General features: G+C 40.3%; 1 protein-coding gene across 1 annotated transcript in view; it reads left to right on the forward strand.

The window, feature by feature from the left end:
* Positions 1–2,430: 2,430 nt before the first annotated feature.
* Positions 2,431–19,655, forward strand: part of STMN2 (stathmin 2) — a 53,311-nt gene continuing 36,086 nt past the window's right edge. Inside the window, exon 1 of the mRNA XM_065895178.1 lies at positions 2,431–2,821. Coding sequence (XP_065751250.1) covers positions 2,803–2,821 — 19 coding nt within the window. The 5' untranslated portion in view covers positions 2,431–2,802. The remainder of the gene's footprint in view (positions 2,822–19,655) is intronic.

Genomic DNA, 19,655 nt, shown 5'->3' on the forward strand with positions numbered 1-19,655 from the left:
TAAACAATGCACTATTCTTTTAGCTTCAAAATGCAATGGGATTCGAGATTATTTGTCTATTTTTCAAATGTCAAAACCACAGATTCTGGATGGACTTAGATTGCAGGAAGTTTCAGTGAAGTCACAGAAGAGTTAAATTAACAGTGATGTTCCATGATGCAGCTAGAGATTATCATACTAAATGAAGTAAGTCCAAAAGACAAATACAATATGACATCACATATATGGAATCTAAAATATGACACAAATGAACCTATCTATGAAACAGAAACAGAATCAGGGACATAGAGAATAGACTCGTGGTTGCCAAGGCAGAGGATCATGGGAGAGGGTAGGAGTGGGAGTTTGGGATTAGAAGATGAAAACTGGTATATATAGAACAGATAAACAACAAGGTCCTGTTGTATAGCACAGGGAACTATATTCGATATCCTGTGATACACCGGTCAGAATGGCCATCATCAAACAATCTACAAGCAATAAATGCTGGAGAGGGTGTGGAGAAAAGGGAACCTTCTTGCACTGCTGGTGGGAATGTAAATTGATACAGCCACTATGGAGAACAGTATGGAGGTTCCTTAAAAAACTAAAAATAGAACTACCATACAACCCAGCAATCCCACTACTGGGCATATATCCTGAGAAAACAATAATTCAAAAAGAGTCATATACCACAATATTCATTGCAGCACTATTTACAATAGCCAGGACATGGAAGCAACCTAAGTGTCCATCGACAGACAAATGGATAAAGAAGATGTGGCACATATATACAATGCAATATTACTCAGCCATAAAAGGAAACGAAATTGAGTTATTGGTACTGAGGTGGATGGACCTAGAGTCTGTCATACAGAGTGAAGTAAGTCAGAAAGAGAAAAACAAATACCGTATGCTAACACATATATATGGAATCTTAAAAAAAAAAAAAGTCATGAAGAACCTAAGGGCAAGACGGGAATAAAGATGCAGAACTATTAGCGAATGGACTTGAGGTTACAGGGAGGGGGAAAGGTAAGCTGGGACAAAGTGAGAGAGTGTCATGGACATATATACACTCCCAAACGTAAAACAGATAGCTAGTGGGAAGCAGCCGCATAGCACAGGGAGATCAGCTCGGTGCTCTGTGACTACCAGAGGGGTGGGATAGGGAGGCTGGGAGGGAGGGAGACGCAAGACGGAAGACATATCGGGATAGATATATATGTATAACTGATTCACTTAATTATAAAGCAGAAACTAACACACCATTGTAAAGCAATTATACTTCAATAAAAATGTTTAAATATATATATATATATATATATATATATATATATATATATCCTGTGATAAACCATAAAGGAAAAGAATATGAAAAAGAATGTGTGTGTGTGTATATATATATATATATAACTGAGTCACTTTGAGGTGCAGCAGTAATTAAAACAACATTGTAATTCAACTATACTTCAATAAAAAATAAATTAAAAAAAAAAGCTCCATGAGAACAAGTCCTAAAATCTTTCTCACTGCTGTATCCTCAGAGCTTGGCTCATGGTAAATGCTCAATGAATATTCATGTGAGTCAAGTGAGAAAGAATGAATTAATGAATGGCATTCATTAAGTGAGTAGGAAGGAATTAAGGAATACCTTGTTTGTAATGAATCACTTTCTGCAACTGGTCTCAGAGATCCTCACATTGCTCAGCCTGAAACATGGACACATCTTGCTTTGCCCTGTATCAATGGTGCTCTGGATCTCAGAAAAAATCATGCCCCAGATCATGCCTCTCAGCTCCATTAAGCTTTCAGTGTAAAGGGTTCTCCTTAGAGCCCTGGAAGGGTCACTGGGGTTTCTATCCATGTAATCCTACATCTCCAGGGTAGCATGGCATCCACCCACCTGTGGCTCGTCCAATGCCCAAGCCAACCAGTCAGGTTGGTTCTGCCCTGTTACCAGTCGGACAGGACCCAGTCACAGGAGGCTAACTCTCATCCTTTTCCACAAAGTCCCCAGGTAGACCATAACTACTTGTCCTTATTCCCAAGCAACCCAGGCAGCCCCTTCCTTCTGTGCCAAAAGTAGAAAATATCAGGCCTTGCTCTACTGAGAGATCCTCAAGAGTCCAGCGACATCTTAGTTCAGATGTGCTAGGAGACAAAGGACAATAGTGCAGTTCTCCTCTGAGTTACCACCATAGCCAGACATGAGGTCACCCTGAGAGACTAGAATCTACCAGAGACATGGCCAAAGGTGAAAGAGGAAACATGAACGAGTAAAAACAGTGTTGAAACAAATGTTTCTGACAGTCAGCATGGCATGAAGACTTCTCAGGCCTCTGAATCCCTTTCCTTGTTTTATGTCTATTTGTTCAATGAAACACGTGCAAATCAAGTCAAGCCTCCTGGCTCCCAGGTAGGTACAGCCCAGTTCTTAGCTCCTAGAAGGATTCTGGGCTAAGGCTCCACTCTACTTGGACTGTACTATCAGGCCCCCAAAACGGGGGGAGCTGGCAGGGAAGGACTGATTTCCATTTCAAACTGCATTCTGGTACTTTGTACTCCAGCACCATTGGCCGATCAATATTTAATGCTTGGAGATTCTGACTCTGCGGGAGTCATGTCAGGGGACCTTGGGAGCCAATCTGCTTGAGCTTCTGAGTGATAATTATTCATGGGCTCCTGCCTCTTCTTGCTCTTTCTCTCGCACGGTCCCACTCTGCAGACTCAGTGCCTTATTCAGTCTTCTCTCTCGCTCTCTCCGCTGCTGTAGCTGGACCCTCCGCCTTCGCCAACGCTCAGCATCTGCACATCCCTACAATGGCTAAAACAGCAATGGGTAAGGCATCGCGCCTCGTTCTTCCTCGGCTCGACCTGGAGCCCACCTCTCACCCTCTCTCTTACAGCTTGGAAGACATTCGGAGATATTTTATAGAGAAAAAGTCATTACTGTTAACATAGCAATCGGGAAGGATGGAGGCCGCTCTGGGGTTTGAGGGAGGGCAAAAAGGGGATCCTTGAAAATCTAAAGCTAAGGATTTTTTTTTAAAGGTGGAAGAAGGTAAGTTGCCGTCCCATGGGTAGCGAATTTATTCTGTTTCCATATTTAAAATTAGGGCTCAGTCGTGGGGGGGAGGGGTCTACTCGAACTGTATGCCTTAAATGGGGTTAAGGGACATTTTGGAAAGTGCTTTGTAACATCCTTTATTTCTTCTCTAGTTAAAAAAAAGAAAAGAAAAGAAAGAAAATAGGGGAGAGAAAAGGGGGCGGGAGAAAGGAAAAAGAAAAATGCAAAGTCAAAGCGGTCCCATCTAGGCTGTTTGAAAGATGGGTGGAGACGAGGGAGGCGGGAGAACCGGGCAAATGTATCGCATTGTCTGGTCGGAAAAACTGATGGTCCTGGGGCGCGGTGCGAAGAGGTGAGGGCGCGGGGCGGGGTTGGCAGTTGGGGGGAGACCTACACTCTTTTGTTTTAGGGAAAGGGAGGGGAAGGAGACAGGAAGTCGGGAGGGCACGGAGGGCGCGGGTGGGCAGCTGCAGGGGCGGGGAAGCGCGCGGTTGGGGAGGGGTGGAGGGACAGCGGTTTCGCAGGCTCTCGGGTGGGGTTTCTTTGTGTGAGGACGAGCCGTCCCGGGGGGGAGGCACCTGCAGAGCTGGGCACACAATGCGGATGGCCCCACCCTTTGCGGAGCCGCGCTGGTGCCCTCCCCCTCCCCCCTCCCCCCAACCCGGTGCCGCGGAAAGGGGGCCGGGTGCGGAGCGCAGCGCGACGCCCAGGAGCCCAGCCCTGGGGAGACAGCAGCGCCACGCCCGGAGCCTCGCGCTCCCGACTCCCACCCTCGGCTTCCGAGTGAGACCTGACCATTGCCCCCGCCTTTCCCACCCTGGCCATATTGTTCCGTTTTACAGAGGGAAGGGAGGAAAAGTGGGTTAACATTTTTCTTTTCAAAACCGCATTGCACAGGGTTATTAGACATAAACGCGATAAAGCCTTCTTTGAACTCATTTGATCGTTTGGGGGAAAAGCTTCTGGAACCTAGATACGAGTATACATAATAATACAGACACAAAAGAGGTCAAGGTCTTAAACTGAGCCAAGTGAAACATGTTTTGTAGGTCAGACAGGGCCAAATATCGGCAATTTTCATAGGCTCAGCCTGTATCGGAGAGACGGTCGAGACGCAGAGACCAAACGAGGTTCCGGATCCAGGGCCGCCATCCCCACCGGGTCTTGCGCCTCCAGTACCCCTCGGTTCGGCGCTCGGTGGCCCCGGGAGAAACAGGCAGGGAGGGACCGGAGGTCGGGTGGCGGTTGGAAGCACCCCTTCCGCGGGACCCGGTGCGGGATGCGGAGAAGGGGGAAAGAGGCCAAAGGGCTTGTTCTGGTCAGCTCCGCCCTGCCCTACCCTCCCAGGCGGAGCCGGAAAGACCTCAGGCTCAGATACTGAGCAAGGAAAGGGGGCTGGGGAGGGGCCCTTGAGCGGTCTGCCGTCCTAGAGTCCTTTTTTCCAGCCCCGCAGTCCATAACAGCCCGGGGGCCCCTCGATGTGCGCAGACAGCGGGCGTTGCTCGGAGCCGCAGCGCCGAGCCCCTCCCAGCAAAGTGCGTGGCTCTGCGGAAAGGCCGGCTCGAGCCCCGCCCGGCCACACAAAGGCGCCGCCCCACCCCAGCCGGCCGCGGGACCGCAGAGGTGACCCCTTCCTAGGAGCGCGGGGAGGGTCTCTTCTCGCCCTCCCACAGCCCGTGGAGCATGGGGCTGTTTCCCGTAGCCGAAGCCCACGGCCCACGCCCTGTTCTCCATGCTTTCCTGGGTGGAGACCCCTTGGATGGTCTCGGTAGGAGAGGCCCTCGCTCCTTGAGCCAGGGCCTCGGCCCCACCCTTCCCAGCTGGGGCCCAGGCCCGACAGCCGCTGGCCGGATGGGGGCGCACGTGGCGAGCCGGCGAGTGGAGCGCAGCCAGCCCTGCAGAGCCCCGCGCCGCGCCCTGCGCTCCCCTCCCCAGGGCTGGGCGCTCGCCCGCGTGGGTGCAGCCGGGAGACGGGTTTCTGCGCAGTGTCCTGAACTACCCCGGCCTCCCGCGGTTCGCGGTTCGCCTGGCAGTCCGGCAAGGTTCTGAGAATGGGAGGTGGGGGCCCTCTCGCTCTGCGCTCTGCACCCCCACCGAGAGGTTTCTGATGCAGGCGGGCGTCTGCAAACTCAGCAGTAGCAGCATTATTGCTATTATTTTAAATTACTATTATTGTTTCCTGACTCACTGGCCATATTTGTTCAAAAGGTTTGAATGACTGCATTTGAATAAGGATTAACCCTTGTTGTGCTCACTTTTCTTCCTCCTGTTCCCAACTCCCCCTCCCAAAAAAAAGAATGCATTCCCCCTTTCATTTTACGTTATAAAACAAATACATGTTCGGTTCCTGTAGGGACTTTGTACGTTCATGTGGGTCAGATACAAGTGCAGGTGCTTGCTTAGGGCAAGGCTTGTGTGCCAAAGATTGCTGGAAAATTCTCCGCGAATTGTTTGTGGCCGCAATGGATGAAAATATCCGTATATAACTGAAATATTTTGATCTTCACCTTGTAGTCCATAGACCCTATCTATAAATATAGGTTATGCACAAAATTTTAACTTTTTGTTTTTATTGCTAAACTCTTCTTCCAATTGCTGATTCTTGATACCGACTCGATTCTGCACAGAAACATGGATGGTGAAATAGCCACCATCCCATTAATAAAAATCCCACCCCAAATATGACAAACGTAACGGCCCTTTCTGCCATGAGTAAGCAAATCATGAAAAGAACAACCTCTGCATTATTAAAATAATGGATTTTGAAGTCATTCCAGTTGCAAAGCATAATCAGTTAATCACCAGGGCGGGAGATTTTTCCTGATTCATTAAACAATTATTGTATTCAGCAAGATTGTACTAGGTGTATATAATATTCCCTGTTAACTTCTCAAATGAAGTGGGCACCTTATAAATGGATATATAAATAACTAGAAGTGTAAAGAGGAGGATTTTGTCAAATTTTCAGGATAAAATTGAAAGAGAAATAGCAGTAGTTTATCACTTAATCTTATATGCATAGTTCATACCAGGAGAGTAAGCTGAGCCTGCAGTAAGCATTACTGACTGACCCAGTGTAGCAGCGTTACTGACCCAGTGTAGCTCAAGGCAGGTAGCTGGTTTAATGATATAAATTAATACACTGGGTGGTGGTTGTCTACCTACGCATGGTAAAATTCTCTGAAAGAAAATTAATTTTTCAATGATAATTATCAATGATTATTGGATTGGATGGTTTGTCATATTAAAATACACAACTTTAAAGTTAATTAAAATTAACCATGGTTTTGTGATGTGACTTACCGAATAATTGTACTAAATTATTCTAACGGGGAAGGGAGTGTTTTTATTGTCAGAGCAATTGTCTCTGCCCTTAATCATTAACAGTTTTAGCAGAATTGTATCTGTTGCATTAAAAATACTTTTACTTACTTTCATATTCTTTTAATTGTTAATGGCTAGATCATGGAATAAGCATTTAGTTATTTGGCACAATATATTTACCTTCAAATAACTTGTTCTCAATGGTGAAATGCTGCAGGAGGCTACATTTTCCTCGGATTCAAGAAATGTCCTCTCAGAGTGTCATAAAGCCGGTTCACGCAATAAAATAGCTTTCCTCCCTGTAATTTAGAATCAAAATAGTTACTCAATTCTGTGAATATTTAGTAGTAGCTATTAAGCAGAGTTTTAAAGTTAAATCTGTACAATTAAAAATGAAATGGAGGATAAGTCAATTACATAATTAATTGAGGATTTTTGTCATTGATAAATCCAGACCATCTTTAGGAAAATTCCTGACTTATCGGTCACTCGTGTTTTTTATTCCAACCGACTATACACCCACCCCAATAGCTCACTGCTCACACAGGCTGGATGAAGCTGGCCTCAGAGCTAGTGGCTGCCTGCTTTGGGTGTGGCCACCCCAAGCTGTTATATCTAACTCCAGCGCACACCAGTTTTCCTCCGCGGTCTTAGAAAAACACACATTATTCTGTTGTCACAGAACCTGTGACCTTATGCCTTATGTGAAGAATGCAAGAAATTTTCCGGACAAGAAAAAAAAAAAAAAAAAAAAACGGAATTAGCCAGTGACCCAGATGTTTCCAGAACCAAGGCTTGGAGTCTGCATTAACTTTTCATCCCACTAGAGGGCACTCAGGTTCTCCAAAGAAGTAGATTGATTTAAACCCTGTTCCAAATACTTGCTATTTAAGAATGTCTTTTATCTGGAGCATTCAATTGCTTATTGGATACGTTAATGCCACGCTTAGCCTAGTGAATGAAAAGAGTTTGTACTCTTTTTCAAGGAGACGAGATGAAATGAGCCATGTTCATAATCTGGAAGTAGGTGTAGGTCCTGGTTAAGTATTCTCTGATGATTTTACTTTCTAGTATCATTACATTGTTACTGTAACATCATTTATGTTATTAGGGTTTGTAGTGGATAAATAGTATACGGTGGTCAGTAGTAATATCAAGATTATATAGGAACAGAATGTTTCAATGTTTAAATAAAGGAATAATTAAACAAAAACATTGTTTAGTTATTCATTTATTTAAAATGTGCTCAGTGTTGAGGACACACCTGAATGTCACTCACCACTTCCAGAGAGATGTCATGTTAGTAGATAAAGCAGGTAGATACAATGTGATACTGAGAGGGGGCCCCCCAAACTGGCTGTTACTCTTTTTCCCACTTCCTGTTTTTGTTTTTTTTTTTTCCATTTAAAGGATACCTTTTAAACCAAATCCAGTGTGATTTCAGCTTGAATATTTAAATCTAATGTTATGTCAGCTTTCAATAATTATTGAGTACCTCCTTGTAGTTTTATTATTTAGTAGAAAATTGATGTTAATTTTCATGAAATAAGAAATAGATAAGCATAAACTAATTTTTAGGATTATCAAAAGTGGATTTTTTAATGTTTGCTATGGTAGGAAATTCTTTTTCTCTTATATGTCATGTACTATAATCCAACCGTGAAATATTTAATAGGTTCATATTACTATGCTCCCCAGACTTTAATGTGCATGCGAATTACCCTGGATTTTCATTAAAATGCAAATTCTAATACAGTAGGTCTGGTTGAAGCCAGATATTCTGCATTCCTAACAAGTTTCCAGAAGATGCCAATTCTAGCCACCAAACACTTCAGTTTAAGCAATATAAAATTGTGATATATACGTTCCTCCCACAGTAAGCTCTGGCATTACGTCTTAACATTCAAGCCTATGGCAATCTTTACAAAATATTTCACCTCCAAACTCATACACTTAAGGATTTTATTCCTCTGGGAGTTATGTGTTCTGTGCCATCATTCTCTTTTAATTGGATTTTTTAAATATATTCATATTGCAGGATTCAGCAAAAGACCTTCAAGAGAAATGTGGAAATAAGAATTTGACTCTGGGTGGGGGGGGCGGTGTGTGTGTGTAAGAAAAAAATGAATGTGGCTTGCAGCACAGTTGAGAAGGACGATAAATCAATACTGCTAGTTTACTGTCGTTTACAAAACAATGCACAGAACAAAAAATTCAATTCGGAAACTTTCAGTTATGGAATACAGTGCAAAAGTCTGTAGCCCCATTTACCATATGGCTAATTCATTGCAAGTACTCTACATACAAAGGAAATTAACACAGAGGATTGAGCAGCTCTAAAGTTGTCCCTCAGCATATCCCGTACTTATTACTTACCAAGTTATCCAACAGAACACTTCTTCCTGGATACCACATGAGCAAATTATTAATCATTTATTGAGTATGGCTGTATATCTGAAAACATTACGCGTGTGTTTTCTGCTTACTTAAGCCAATAAAGGAACTCCATTATTCTATACTAACTTTCTAAGAAAGTCAACCTAGAGGTAAAAAATGGGTCTTCAGGGAATATCATCAAAGATGTACTATGTCAGTCCTGGCATGCAGTGGGTGGCTGACCCTGCAAACATCACCACATCTCGGGAAATGCTCTCCTGCAAAAATGATACTATGCATGAAACATCTCAAATTAGAAATTTACCGTTTCCCAAATAGGGCACTAAAAACGTGGTCCCAAATAAAACTGGCCATAGAGATAATAAGATGTACTTTTTCCCCATGAAGTTGGATTAAGCCTAAAGCTTATCCATCCCTTTGTTCCTGTTGTTCATTTCAGGGTCTCTCAAAAGCTAGGGAACTTTCAATTTTGCAACTCCTGGTACATTTAAAAAGGAAGAAGACATGCTAAGACAGCATTATAAAAGTAAAGTGTGTTTTAAATGTTTAATCCTAGCAGTCTGCTGTAGCTGTATGTATACTTCATTTGGAGATAACAGAAATTTAAACTAGTGGACCCCGAAAAATGAGGCAAAAAATTTCCTGACTGGTCCTTCAATCAACAATTTTCCTGTGACATTGCTTATTTTCAAGGATCATTTCTCTGGCATAGAAGTAAAGTTCAGAGTGTCTATAAGAAGTTACTTTAATTTATTGCTTTCATCCTTACATAGTGTATATAACATGCTAGGCACTAAGCACCTTACACATATTAGCTATGTTCATTTATAACATGTTATAACATGTTCATCATCCAATAATCCTAAAAAGTATGTACTATTACAGATGAGGAAACTGAGGTGCAGAAAAGAGGAATGACTTGCCCAAGGTCACACAGTTATTCAGATCCAAAATTTGAATCCAGGCCTTCTGGCTCCAGAATCTTTGCCTTTAACCAGTACCCTTAGACTTCAGAGGTGTTCCCATCATGGGGTTTGAACCAGTGATACTACTATTTTGTTTAACAAGCCCGATGGTCTTATCCTTTCTGAGCACAGATCCACCTTGAAGATGAAATACCTTCAAATTAATGACTATTTTAATAGCTAACCTGGGACTTATTAAAATAATTGCTGTGATTTAGGCTTTTGGTGAAAGAGAGCTATAAGACCTTGGGGGCTCTAATGTATGGGATCACTTTGCTCTCTGAAGGCTCAACTAAGAACACAGCAGGGACTTCTCTTGTGGACACAGTGATTTTTTTTCTGGAAAAAAAGAATTCTTGACTTATCTAATCAGTATCTTCCGGTTGACACATTTCAAAATGGGCTCTTAGCTGGTTCCGTAGACCCTAGATGTTTAACCTTAATATTTTGTTTTATGAAATAAATCTAGAGCTAAAAGAGAGATACAGCCATGGCATCCACATTTAACATAATCATTAGATATTACTTCAAGATTTTCTCCATCTTCTTACCTCAAAAGCAGACACTCAGGCAAGAGAGATCTGTGGGAAGGCTCTGACTCCCTTGCAAAACATTTCTAATTATCTTTTAATAAAGGAATCAGGTCCTGTCATTTGTCAAGGAGACATTTGCAGTAGTAAAACCTGTGTTTATATAACCCATTTTTATTAGTCATGATTAAGATAACATTTTGTGTACATTTGTTCTCACAAAACACTTTTATGTGAATGTAAAGGTTAATTAATGCATTTCAGCAGTCATTTTGCTAGTCATCTAGAAATATAGCTTCTCTGGGAATTGTACTTAAGAAAAGAAGCCACACGTTATACTGTAAAACCATAGCAAAATTTTAAGGCTTTTCCTCATTTGCAATTTTGTTGACCTCCAGATTAAAATATTTAATACTTTGAACAATTATAAGATTTAAAAAATTTGTTTTTGTGATCAAAAATAATTACAGTTCTTGTATACTCCATTAAATGTAGTATTATCTGGAATTGATTTTTTTTAATTGTAAAGCAATGACTATAAGTGTGCTTATTTAGCAGTTATTCTTCTGGAATAATTGTACTTTGGATGTCAGAATTTGTACATCACCCATCAGCACAAGTACTTAGTATCACAATAGATGATCAGTAATATGAATCTGTCAACCTTTTAGTTGTATGCCTTTATATCCGGAAAAGAAATGGATGAAATTCATCTAAACTTAGTTCCACAAATACTTGTACAAGAAAGCATTTTCAAGTTTAAATTTTCATTCTACTCCCTGTTTCGGAAGATTTTTTTTTTTCTATTAATGGCAGCCATAAACTTTAATTTCCATTCAACAAAACTGCTTACAGTAAACCTAATAACAGTCTTTCAGTTTGGGCTTCCTAGTAAACAGAAACCTAACTCTCATGATAAATCTCAACGGTATAAAACATTTGACTGTTGCAAAAACTGAGACCAGAAAATCACATCAAGATGTCACTTGTTACCACTTCCAGACTCTGATGGGGAGGGGCGCCAACCATCTCAGGCAACTGAACAGCAGCTAGAGTTACAGCAGCCTGCCTTGGAACCCTGCTTCAGAACATAATTGTCTTTACTACTGCGTGGTTCTTTTTTGTTCCTGACACACTAATATCTACTGCTGTTTTTTAAGTCTTACAGCTTTATCTGAGCAGTGCCAGTTAGCATCTGTCTCATTGTTCAAACACGTGACAAATTACCAGAGTTGATTCTAGCCTTTTCATGCACAGATTACATGATCCAAGACCCCTGTCGCTTTTAAAATCATCTTTTCATTCTATTTCTGACCTAATCTTTACTTTTAGAATAAAAAAAAAAAGGAGCAGATAAACACAGAAGACTGAAAACATTCAAAAGAAAAATTGGATAGCATGATCTATCAATGTGGGACCTTGTAGTTCTCAGAAAATACTCACCTGTGCTACACTTTGTAACCTTCCTATAATTCTTATGAGATGGGCATAGTATACATGTCACTCTGTTTAAAAATGAGCAAATTTAAGCTCAAAGAATTTAGTAACGTTCACATGTGGTAAGTTTTAGAGCTAGGGCCAGAACACAGGTCTAACAAAGATATATGTATCTATGTATACATACAATATATGTGTGTGTGTGTGTGTGTGTGTGTGTGTATGTAATTTCACTGATATGTGGAATCTACAAAACAAATGAACAAACAAAACAAAATAGAAACAGAGTCATAGATACAGAGAACAAACTGGTGGTTGCCAGGGGGCAGAAAGGGGGGTTGGGCAAAATAGGTGAGGGAGACTAAAAGGTACAAACTTTCAGTTATAAAATAAATAAGTCACAGGGATGTAATGTATAGCATAGGGAATATAATCAATAATATTGTAATAACTTTGTATGATGACAGATGGTAATTAGACTTATTGTGGGAATCGTTTTATAATGTATGAAAATATTGAATCAGGGCTTCCCTGGTGGCGCAGTGGTTGAGAGTCCGCCTGCCGATGCAGGGAACACGGGTTGGTGCCCCGGTCCGGGAAGATCCCACATGCCGCGGAGTCTGCGCGTCCGGAGCCTGTGCTCCGCAACGGGAGAGGCCACAACAGTGAGAGGCCCGCGTACCTAAAAAAAATATATATATATATATTGAATCAATATGCTGTGCACCTGACACTAATACAATATTGAAGTCAATTATACTTCAATAAAAAGATATAGATATCTAATATATATTAATATATATGTATTAGATAGGATTAGATTAGATATATATATGAATATATCTAATATATATTACATCTATATTAGATATGATAATATATAATAAAAACAAAACTAATAAAATGTAGCACTTTCTCCTGTCCAGTAACAATATGCACAAGTGAGGAAAGGCACACACTAAGTGGGTTTACCTTCAGTCTAAATTTATTAATAGTTAATGGCATTCGCATAGCACAGGGGGATCAGCTCGGTGCTTTGTGACCATCTAGAGGGGTGGGATAGGGAGGGTGGGAGGGAGGGAGACTCAAGAGGGAAGAGATATGGGGACATATGTATATGTATAGCTGATTCACTTTGTTATAAAGCAGAAACTCACACACCACTGTAAAGCAATTATACTCCAATAAAGATGTTAAAAAAATAGTTAATGGCATTAACTGCAGTAAAATAGATTCAAATACCAGCTTTGTTCTGAAGCCTATGCTAGGTATTGTAAAACTATAAATAATCATGGTCCTTACCCTTGGAGAATTTAGTCTTTTGAAGAAAACAGGACCCTGTACATACAAAAAAAATTAATAACCAGTAATTGTAGCTTGTAACTATAAATAGAAGTCTCCACCATTTTAACAATCTTATTACACTACCCTACAATATTATGAGGCAGCATATAATGATACACTAAGATCATCAATTAGGAAGTACAGAGAGCCACTCAAGTGCTCTAAGAGACCTCTTGCAGATAAGAGGTGGGTATGGGAATTAGATGGATGTAATTTTATTTTTATTATTATTATCATTTTTTTTTTTGCGGTACGCGGGCCTCTCACTGTTGTGGCCTCTCCCGTTGCGGAGCACAGGCTCCGGACACACAGGCTCAGCGGCCATGGCTCACGGGCCCAGCCGCTCCGCAGCATGCGGGATCTTCCCGGAGCGGGGCACAAACCCACGTCCCCTGCATCGGCAGGCGGACTCTCAACCACTGCGCCACCAGGGAAGCCGGATGGATGTAATTTTAAATCTTGCTCCACCTATTCACTAGTTGATAATCCTTGAGTGAATTATTATTTCTATACTACTGTTTTCTTGGTTATATCTCACAGTATATCTCAGGTATAGCTCAGTTATATCTCAGGGAAATAAGACCACCTAAATTACATGGTTGTTGTCAGAGAAAGAAATACTGTATAATATTACTTATATGTGGAATCTAAAAAGAATACAAATGAACGTATATGTGAAACAGAAACAGACTCACAGACATAGAAGATAAATTTGTGGTTACCAAAGGGAAGAGGGAAGGAGCAAATTAGGTGTATGGGATTAACAAACTACTATGTATAAAATAGATAAGCAGTAAGGATATACTGTATAGCACAAGGAATTATAGCCTTTCTCCTAGTAACCTATGATGGAGTATAATCTGCAAAAATACTAAATCACTATGCTGTACACTGGAAACTATTATAATATTGTAAATCAACTATACTTCAGTTTTTTAAAACATCACGTGTTGTGGAGGGGATTAAGTAAGTAATTCAGTGTTAAGCACTTTGTAATCCAAAAGAGTAATCCCCTTCCCTGACACCCTAGATGGATGACGAAAACACTAAATAAAAATATTATTTAAAGTAAATAACTAAATTCTTATACTTTGTAAATTTCTACATATAATAACAAATCTACTGGAATTACTTGGAATTCAGGAAATAAGCATCACTCAATAATTCTTCGTGGTAAGGGGAGTGATATTTATGACACAGCGGCCAATATAGAACACCTCCAAGATAAATCCATTCCAGGCAATGCCAGAATTAAAAATACATGTCTTTTGCATTTATTTCTCATCTCATGTTTCCCCGTTATACTTCATATCTCATCCTCCTTCAAATGCGTATATAGCTTCAACAAAACTAACCCTTCTTGCCTACCCAGTAAGGCTCATCAACATAAAATGTCACATTCAGTAGAAATAAAAACTGATTCCAGAAACATTAAAATGTAAAAGTCTTCCCTGACGTTTCTTGGAGAGCAGGAAAGGGGAAATTATATCACATACCACACACACGCACGCACGCACGCACACAGTCTCTTGTTCCTAAAATCCTCTTAACCCATCAATTTCACCCAAATCTCACATCACTTGACCGTTTCATAATCTCTCATTTCTGTTTCTCCAGCCTCCTCCCTGCCTGGAACTCTCCTGCTCTCCTACTTCCATTTTCAACACCTATCCTTCAGCTAGATCTTTTCTTTCAGGGATAACTTCAGGTATTTCTTACCTGGGTCCATTTAGCCTTGCTACTCTCCACCCATTAGTAGATAAGTACAACAAAAATACTAGAGCCAAACAGTACAAACAGAATATTCCTTAGATGACTGTAGTAAGGAAAAGGATATAGATACTTAGAGTTTAGTATATTATTCTCCCAGTACTCATGAAAATAATATGTTTTCAATCAGTAGCGTTCCAGGTACCAATCAGTAAAACACTAAAATGTTACTGGAATGTCATTATTAAAATAATAAAGATATCCTGAGAAATCCAATTAGCATTCATCTGACATCTGACTTGACAAAGGCTTAAGGGAGCGTAATTCTGCTATAAAAGAGCATTACAACTATTTTGTTTTGCCTTCAAAATATCATTTCATATAAACACATGGTACATAAAGTTGGAATTATATTTATGACATAATTACAGGCATATTAATAGAAATATGTTTACATTTACAAGTATAGTCCTTTTTCAAATTAGATACTGTTGATAATAACAATCTACATATAAAAATACTCAATATTGTTTGTATTTATAGGCCATAAAATGCAGAGGATAAGATATACTCCTACTTTCTCATAAACGTGAAATAATGAAAAAGGAGCTTTATATGAAAGCATCAATACAGTTTAAATGCTCACGAGATCATAAGATATTGCAGTGGGTAGAAGAGTTCAGCTTTAAAGAAAATGTAGACATTCTTTCATTTTAAAAAAATTGAACACGCTTCCAAAATGCCTAACCAAAACACAACGGTAGAAAGAAAAGAACTTCGTCTCTTCTATCAACCAAAAATCTGGTTTAAAAAAAAAAAAGCTTAGTAGTAGAACAAATAAAAGAAAATGAAATTCAGTGTCTGGGATGAGAATTTTTTCTAAGTTCAGCATTAACGTTGAAGAAGTATTGAATTATGCTGCTTTGAAAGAACTGGATTCCACGTGCTGAAATTTTTCTTAAAATGAATTTTTTTCGAGCGTGTACAGTAGCCAGTCTGTATTTGTTATGAGTTGCAGGAAACTGTATTCCAACTTATGCAAGAGAAGAATTGCAGAAAAATATAACTTGGGAGAGAATGATGAACTTTATGACCTGCTTGCATAGCTGAAGAGAATAAACGCCTACCCACTTTTGCAAAGGGACGGTGCTGCTGACAACAAATAGCCAACATTTTATCACTTTTGATAAATTTTAGACGTGAATGGTGAATACATAGGGTGAGGACGGTCAGCTAAAAAGTCAAATAGGATTTCTCAGAATTGCTTCTGAAAAAGCTTTGTTCTGCTTGAGAAAAAGAGTAGCAGGTTTTGCAAGGCAGCCTCAAATCTAGCTTTGCATGATCTTCCTGTGACAGCTCCTCCCTGCTCAGCCACCAGAAGATAAACAGGTTTACTGTTTAACAATGAGCTTGGGGATTAGCCACATACCTACTTGCAGCACCTTTTTGTGGTCATCATATTTCCCATCATTTATTGTCCCCTACTATGCATGAACCAGTCACATGTCACGTGTCCCTATGCTCTTTTTCCCGTTTCTTTCTTTTTTTTTTTTTTTTTTTTTTTGCGGTACTCGGGCCTCTCACTGTTGTGGCCTCTCCCGTTGTGGAGCACAGGCTCCGGACGCGCAGGCTCACGGCCCCAGCCGCTCCGCGGCATGTGGGATCTTCCCGGACCGGGGCACGAACCCGTGTCCCCTGCATCAGCAGGTGGACTCTCAACCACTGCGCCAACAGGGAAGCCCTTCCCATTTCATTTTTATGGCAACTCTTAGGTTTCATTATTCCCACTGGACAAGGAAGGATAGGAGAAACCAAGGGAAGTGACTGTCGAAGTCACACACCTTGTTCACGGCAAAGGTGGGTTTCAGATCTCAAGCCCTCTCTCTTCACTCCAGCTGCCTCACTGGGAACAGTTGTTAACTGTGTTTTGCTACAGACATTTCTTTATCTTATACGCAACTATACTGAGGGCTTCTTTTAGGCCAGAACCACGTTTCATGTACTTTGTCGCCCTCACAGCATCGTATGACCGGCAGTAATGATACTACTGGGTAACGTGTATTGAGTGTAGTGTGCCGAGTGCAGTGACAGCTGTCCCAAGCACCTTGAGAAGATTATCACCCCCATTTCCACAGCTGGGAAAGGAAGGCAGGGAAGGAAAGCCACATGCAGCCAGTAGGTGCTAAGGCCAGGATTTGAAACAAATCAGTCCCTGGAGCCCTCTTAGGCAACCACTATACCTACAGTCTCCCTTGGACATAAGTAGGGGCTCTGTGTTCGGTAATTTGATGAGCTAAGGATGAAGAGAAGCCACAGCATTACAAGAAGCAAGATGCCACAGCATTTCACTATAGCCACGGCCTGTAGACTTCAAAAGTCACTCAAAGAATAAAGAGCAAATCAGAGAAGGTTAATCTTTGCTAACAAGATCTTACATGAGTTAGCACTTAAGTTTTGCAATACATTATTTAATTCAATCTTTACAATAATATACCCATTTTGTGGATAAATAAACTCATGTTTAGAAGGTTTAATAAATTGTTAAGTTTGGATAGATCCTGAGCTAGAGCCTAAGTAAGTCTTCAGCTCTTACTCATAGTTTTTTCCATTATCCCAAGGTAATATCTACTCATCTTAAGTCAGTATTGTGGCCAAAAAAGCAACAGAACATATAAATGAATGCAGAGGAAACATTCATCTGCCTCCTTTTTCTCCTTGCATAGAGAGAGGTGATTACCTGTTTTCATGAAGTTGACTTTATGAAGCATAGAGGTAGGTGGGGCTGCTTAAATTTTGCCTGGGATCCAAGCAATTACAGCTGTGCCACTAACTAGTGCCATTTTGAAACTATCGCCATAGCTACAGCTATGGGATAAGGGCTAAGTGAGATAAGTAGGCCACTTCAAAGCACCCAGAAATACCAGTCTGTAGCATAAAAGGAAGTTAGTAAATTTAGTGAAGATAATCGGTGAGCTCAATCTGGCTCCAACATCTGGACTCTTAATCCCCACTCTTAAGCTAGTCTCAATGGAAAGCCAGCTGAGCCACTGACAGATCCAGGGGGTATCATTTGGAGCTGGTGACAGCTCCTCCCTGCTCAGCCACCAGAAGACAAGCATTTATAGAACACTAATGGCTACGTATAACTACATGCATGCATTAAATGAGACACCTTCTCTCGCCCTCAAAAAACTTAAATATAGTTGGGAAGAAATGATTAGCAGCGAACCCAACAGTAGAGAAATAAGGGCTAAGCTTTGTGAAACAAGCCAGGAACATGACTGTGTCTTTGAAAGGAGAAGAGACTCAAAGCCCTTTGCGAAGGAAACCATTAAGTTTGAGTCACTTCTATTTTTAGGGAGATGCGAACTCAGCCTTATGGAATTGCATGAATCAACCACTGGAGACATTTCTGAATTGTCGCCACATCCTCGTACACAGATCCTCTGTCCTGCTCTACACATTATTACTTGGCCAACTTTTTGAAATTGTGAGCAATATCCCAAACCACAAGTACACTTTTTCATGAATGTATTTAGGCTGAATAAATCTAGAGAAAACAGAACGTGAAGGAAAGCCCATATTGTGCCTTTAAGTATTATGTATTACCAAGTTATGATTTTTAAAATAATATCAGCAATTTATTATGCCAAATTCTGATTCATATTTTTTGAAAATTTAAATGATGAGTTGCTTTATGAATGACATTATATATAACATTTTGTGTCTATCATGTAAATATTTATTATGAAATACCAAGATTTGGAAAGAGGAAACAATTTACAAAGCAGAAATATGAAGAGTAAGTTTTCCTTTTCTTTAAAAATGTAATGCCTTAAAATAATCTGTTTAAAAGAAGGTAGGTAGAGAAAGCCCTTAGTGCAGAAAACGCAAAAAACTGAATCTGCGTGTAATGAGGAAGTTAATTCATTTATAGACAATATTTGCTAAATTTGTAGAATCATAGAATTCCAGAGCTTGGAAATACCAACTATCAATGAAAAAAAGGTCCAGAAAAATTAAATGACTTGCTCAAGTTCTTAACAGAAAAATCTTAAGTTTTAAGAAGACCTCAAAGGTCATATAATCCAGCAACCATCTAATACTTCTTTTCCTACCTGAAACATGGGGTTAATTAAGGCTTGAGCTACTATCCAAGAGCGTAGTTTAATCGCAACACATTACATAATTTTGTAAAGTAAAAGAGAAATGCCATTCTTCATGAAAATTTTGTAAATGGAGGAATTCTACAAGTAATACATGGTACGTATATATTGCCTTGGTCAGCGGAAGCAGCAAGTACCACCATTCTGGGTGCATTCCAAGAATTTTGTATGTATACGTGAGGCACTGGTCTTCACATGCAGATGAATTTGCTTCCCAAGAAGTTTGAAAGTGTGTGAAGCCCTCCGAAAGGCTGTTCCAAGTGCTCTGGAAGAGGAGATCAATGATCCTTAGGTTTTAGGAAAGGAAAAAAAAAACCTGCCACAATGCAAATAAATTTCTTTGTATCACCCAACATCAAAAATGCACAACAAGATTTAGAAGCAGGAGAAAGAGTCAAATATCGAAGAAAGATGATTTTTTTAAAAGCCTTTCATCACTTCCACTCATTACACCTTTCTCCCATTGCTGTTTTCCCCTCTGTCCCTGTCATCACCACCACCACACCATCTACCATCCCCAAAGTGGGGAAAGGCCTTTAAAAAACTAAGGTTATCAAGTTTGATTTCTTCATGTATAAAATGAGACTATCATTAGATTATTTAGATTATTTCTGCTGTTCCTTCCAGTTCTACAATGCTAAGGCTAGTGATTCCAATTACATTAGACAAAATGCAGACTTATTAATAATCTAAACATATTTATATTGATGACCTTAAAGCAACTCTTTGAGAA

Source organism: Phocoena phocoena, chromosome 17 (assembly GCF_963924675.1).
Source record: "Phocoena phocoena chromosome 17, mPhoPho1.1, whole genome shotgun sequence".
NCBI lineage: Eukaryota > Metazoa > Chordata > Mammalia > Artiodactyla > Phocoenidae > Phocoena > Phocoena phocoena.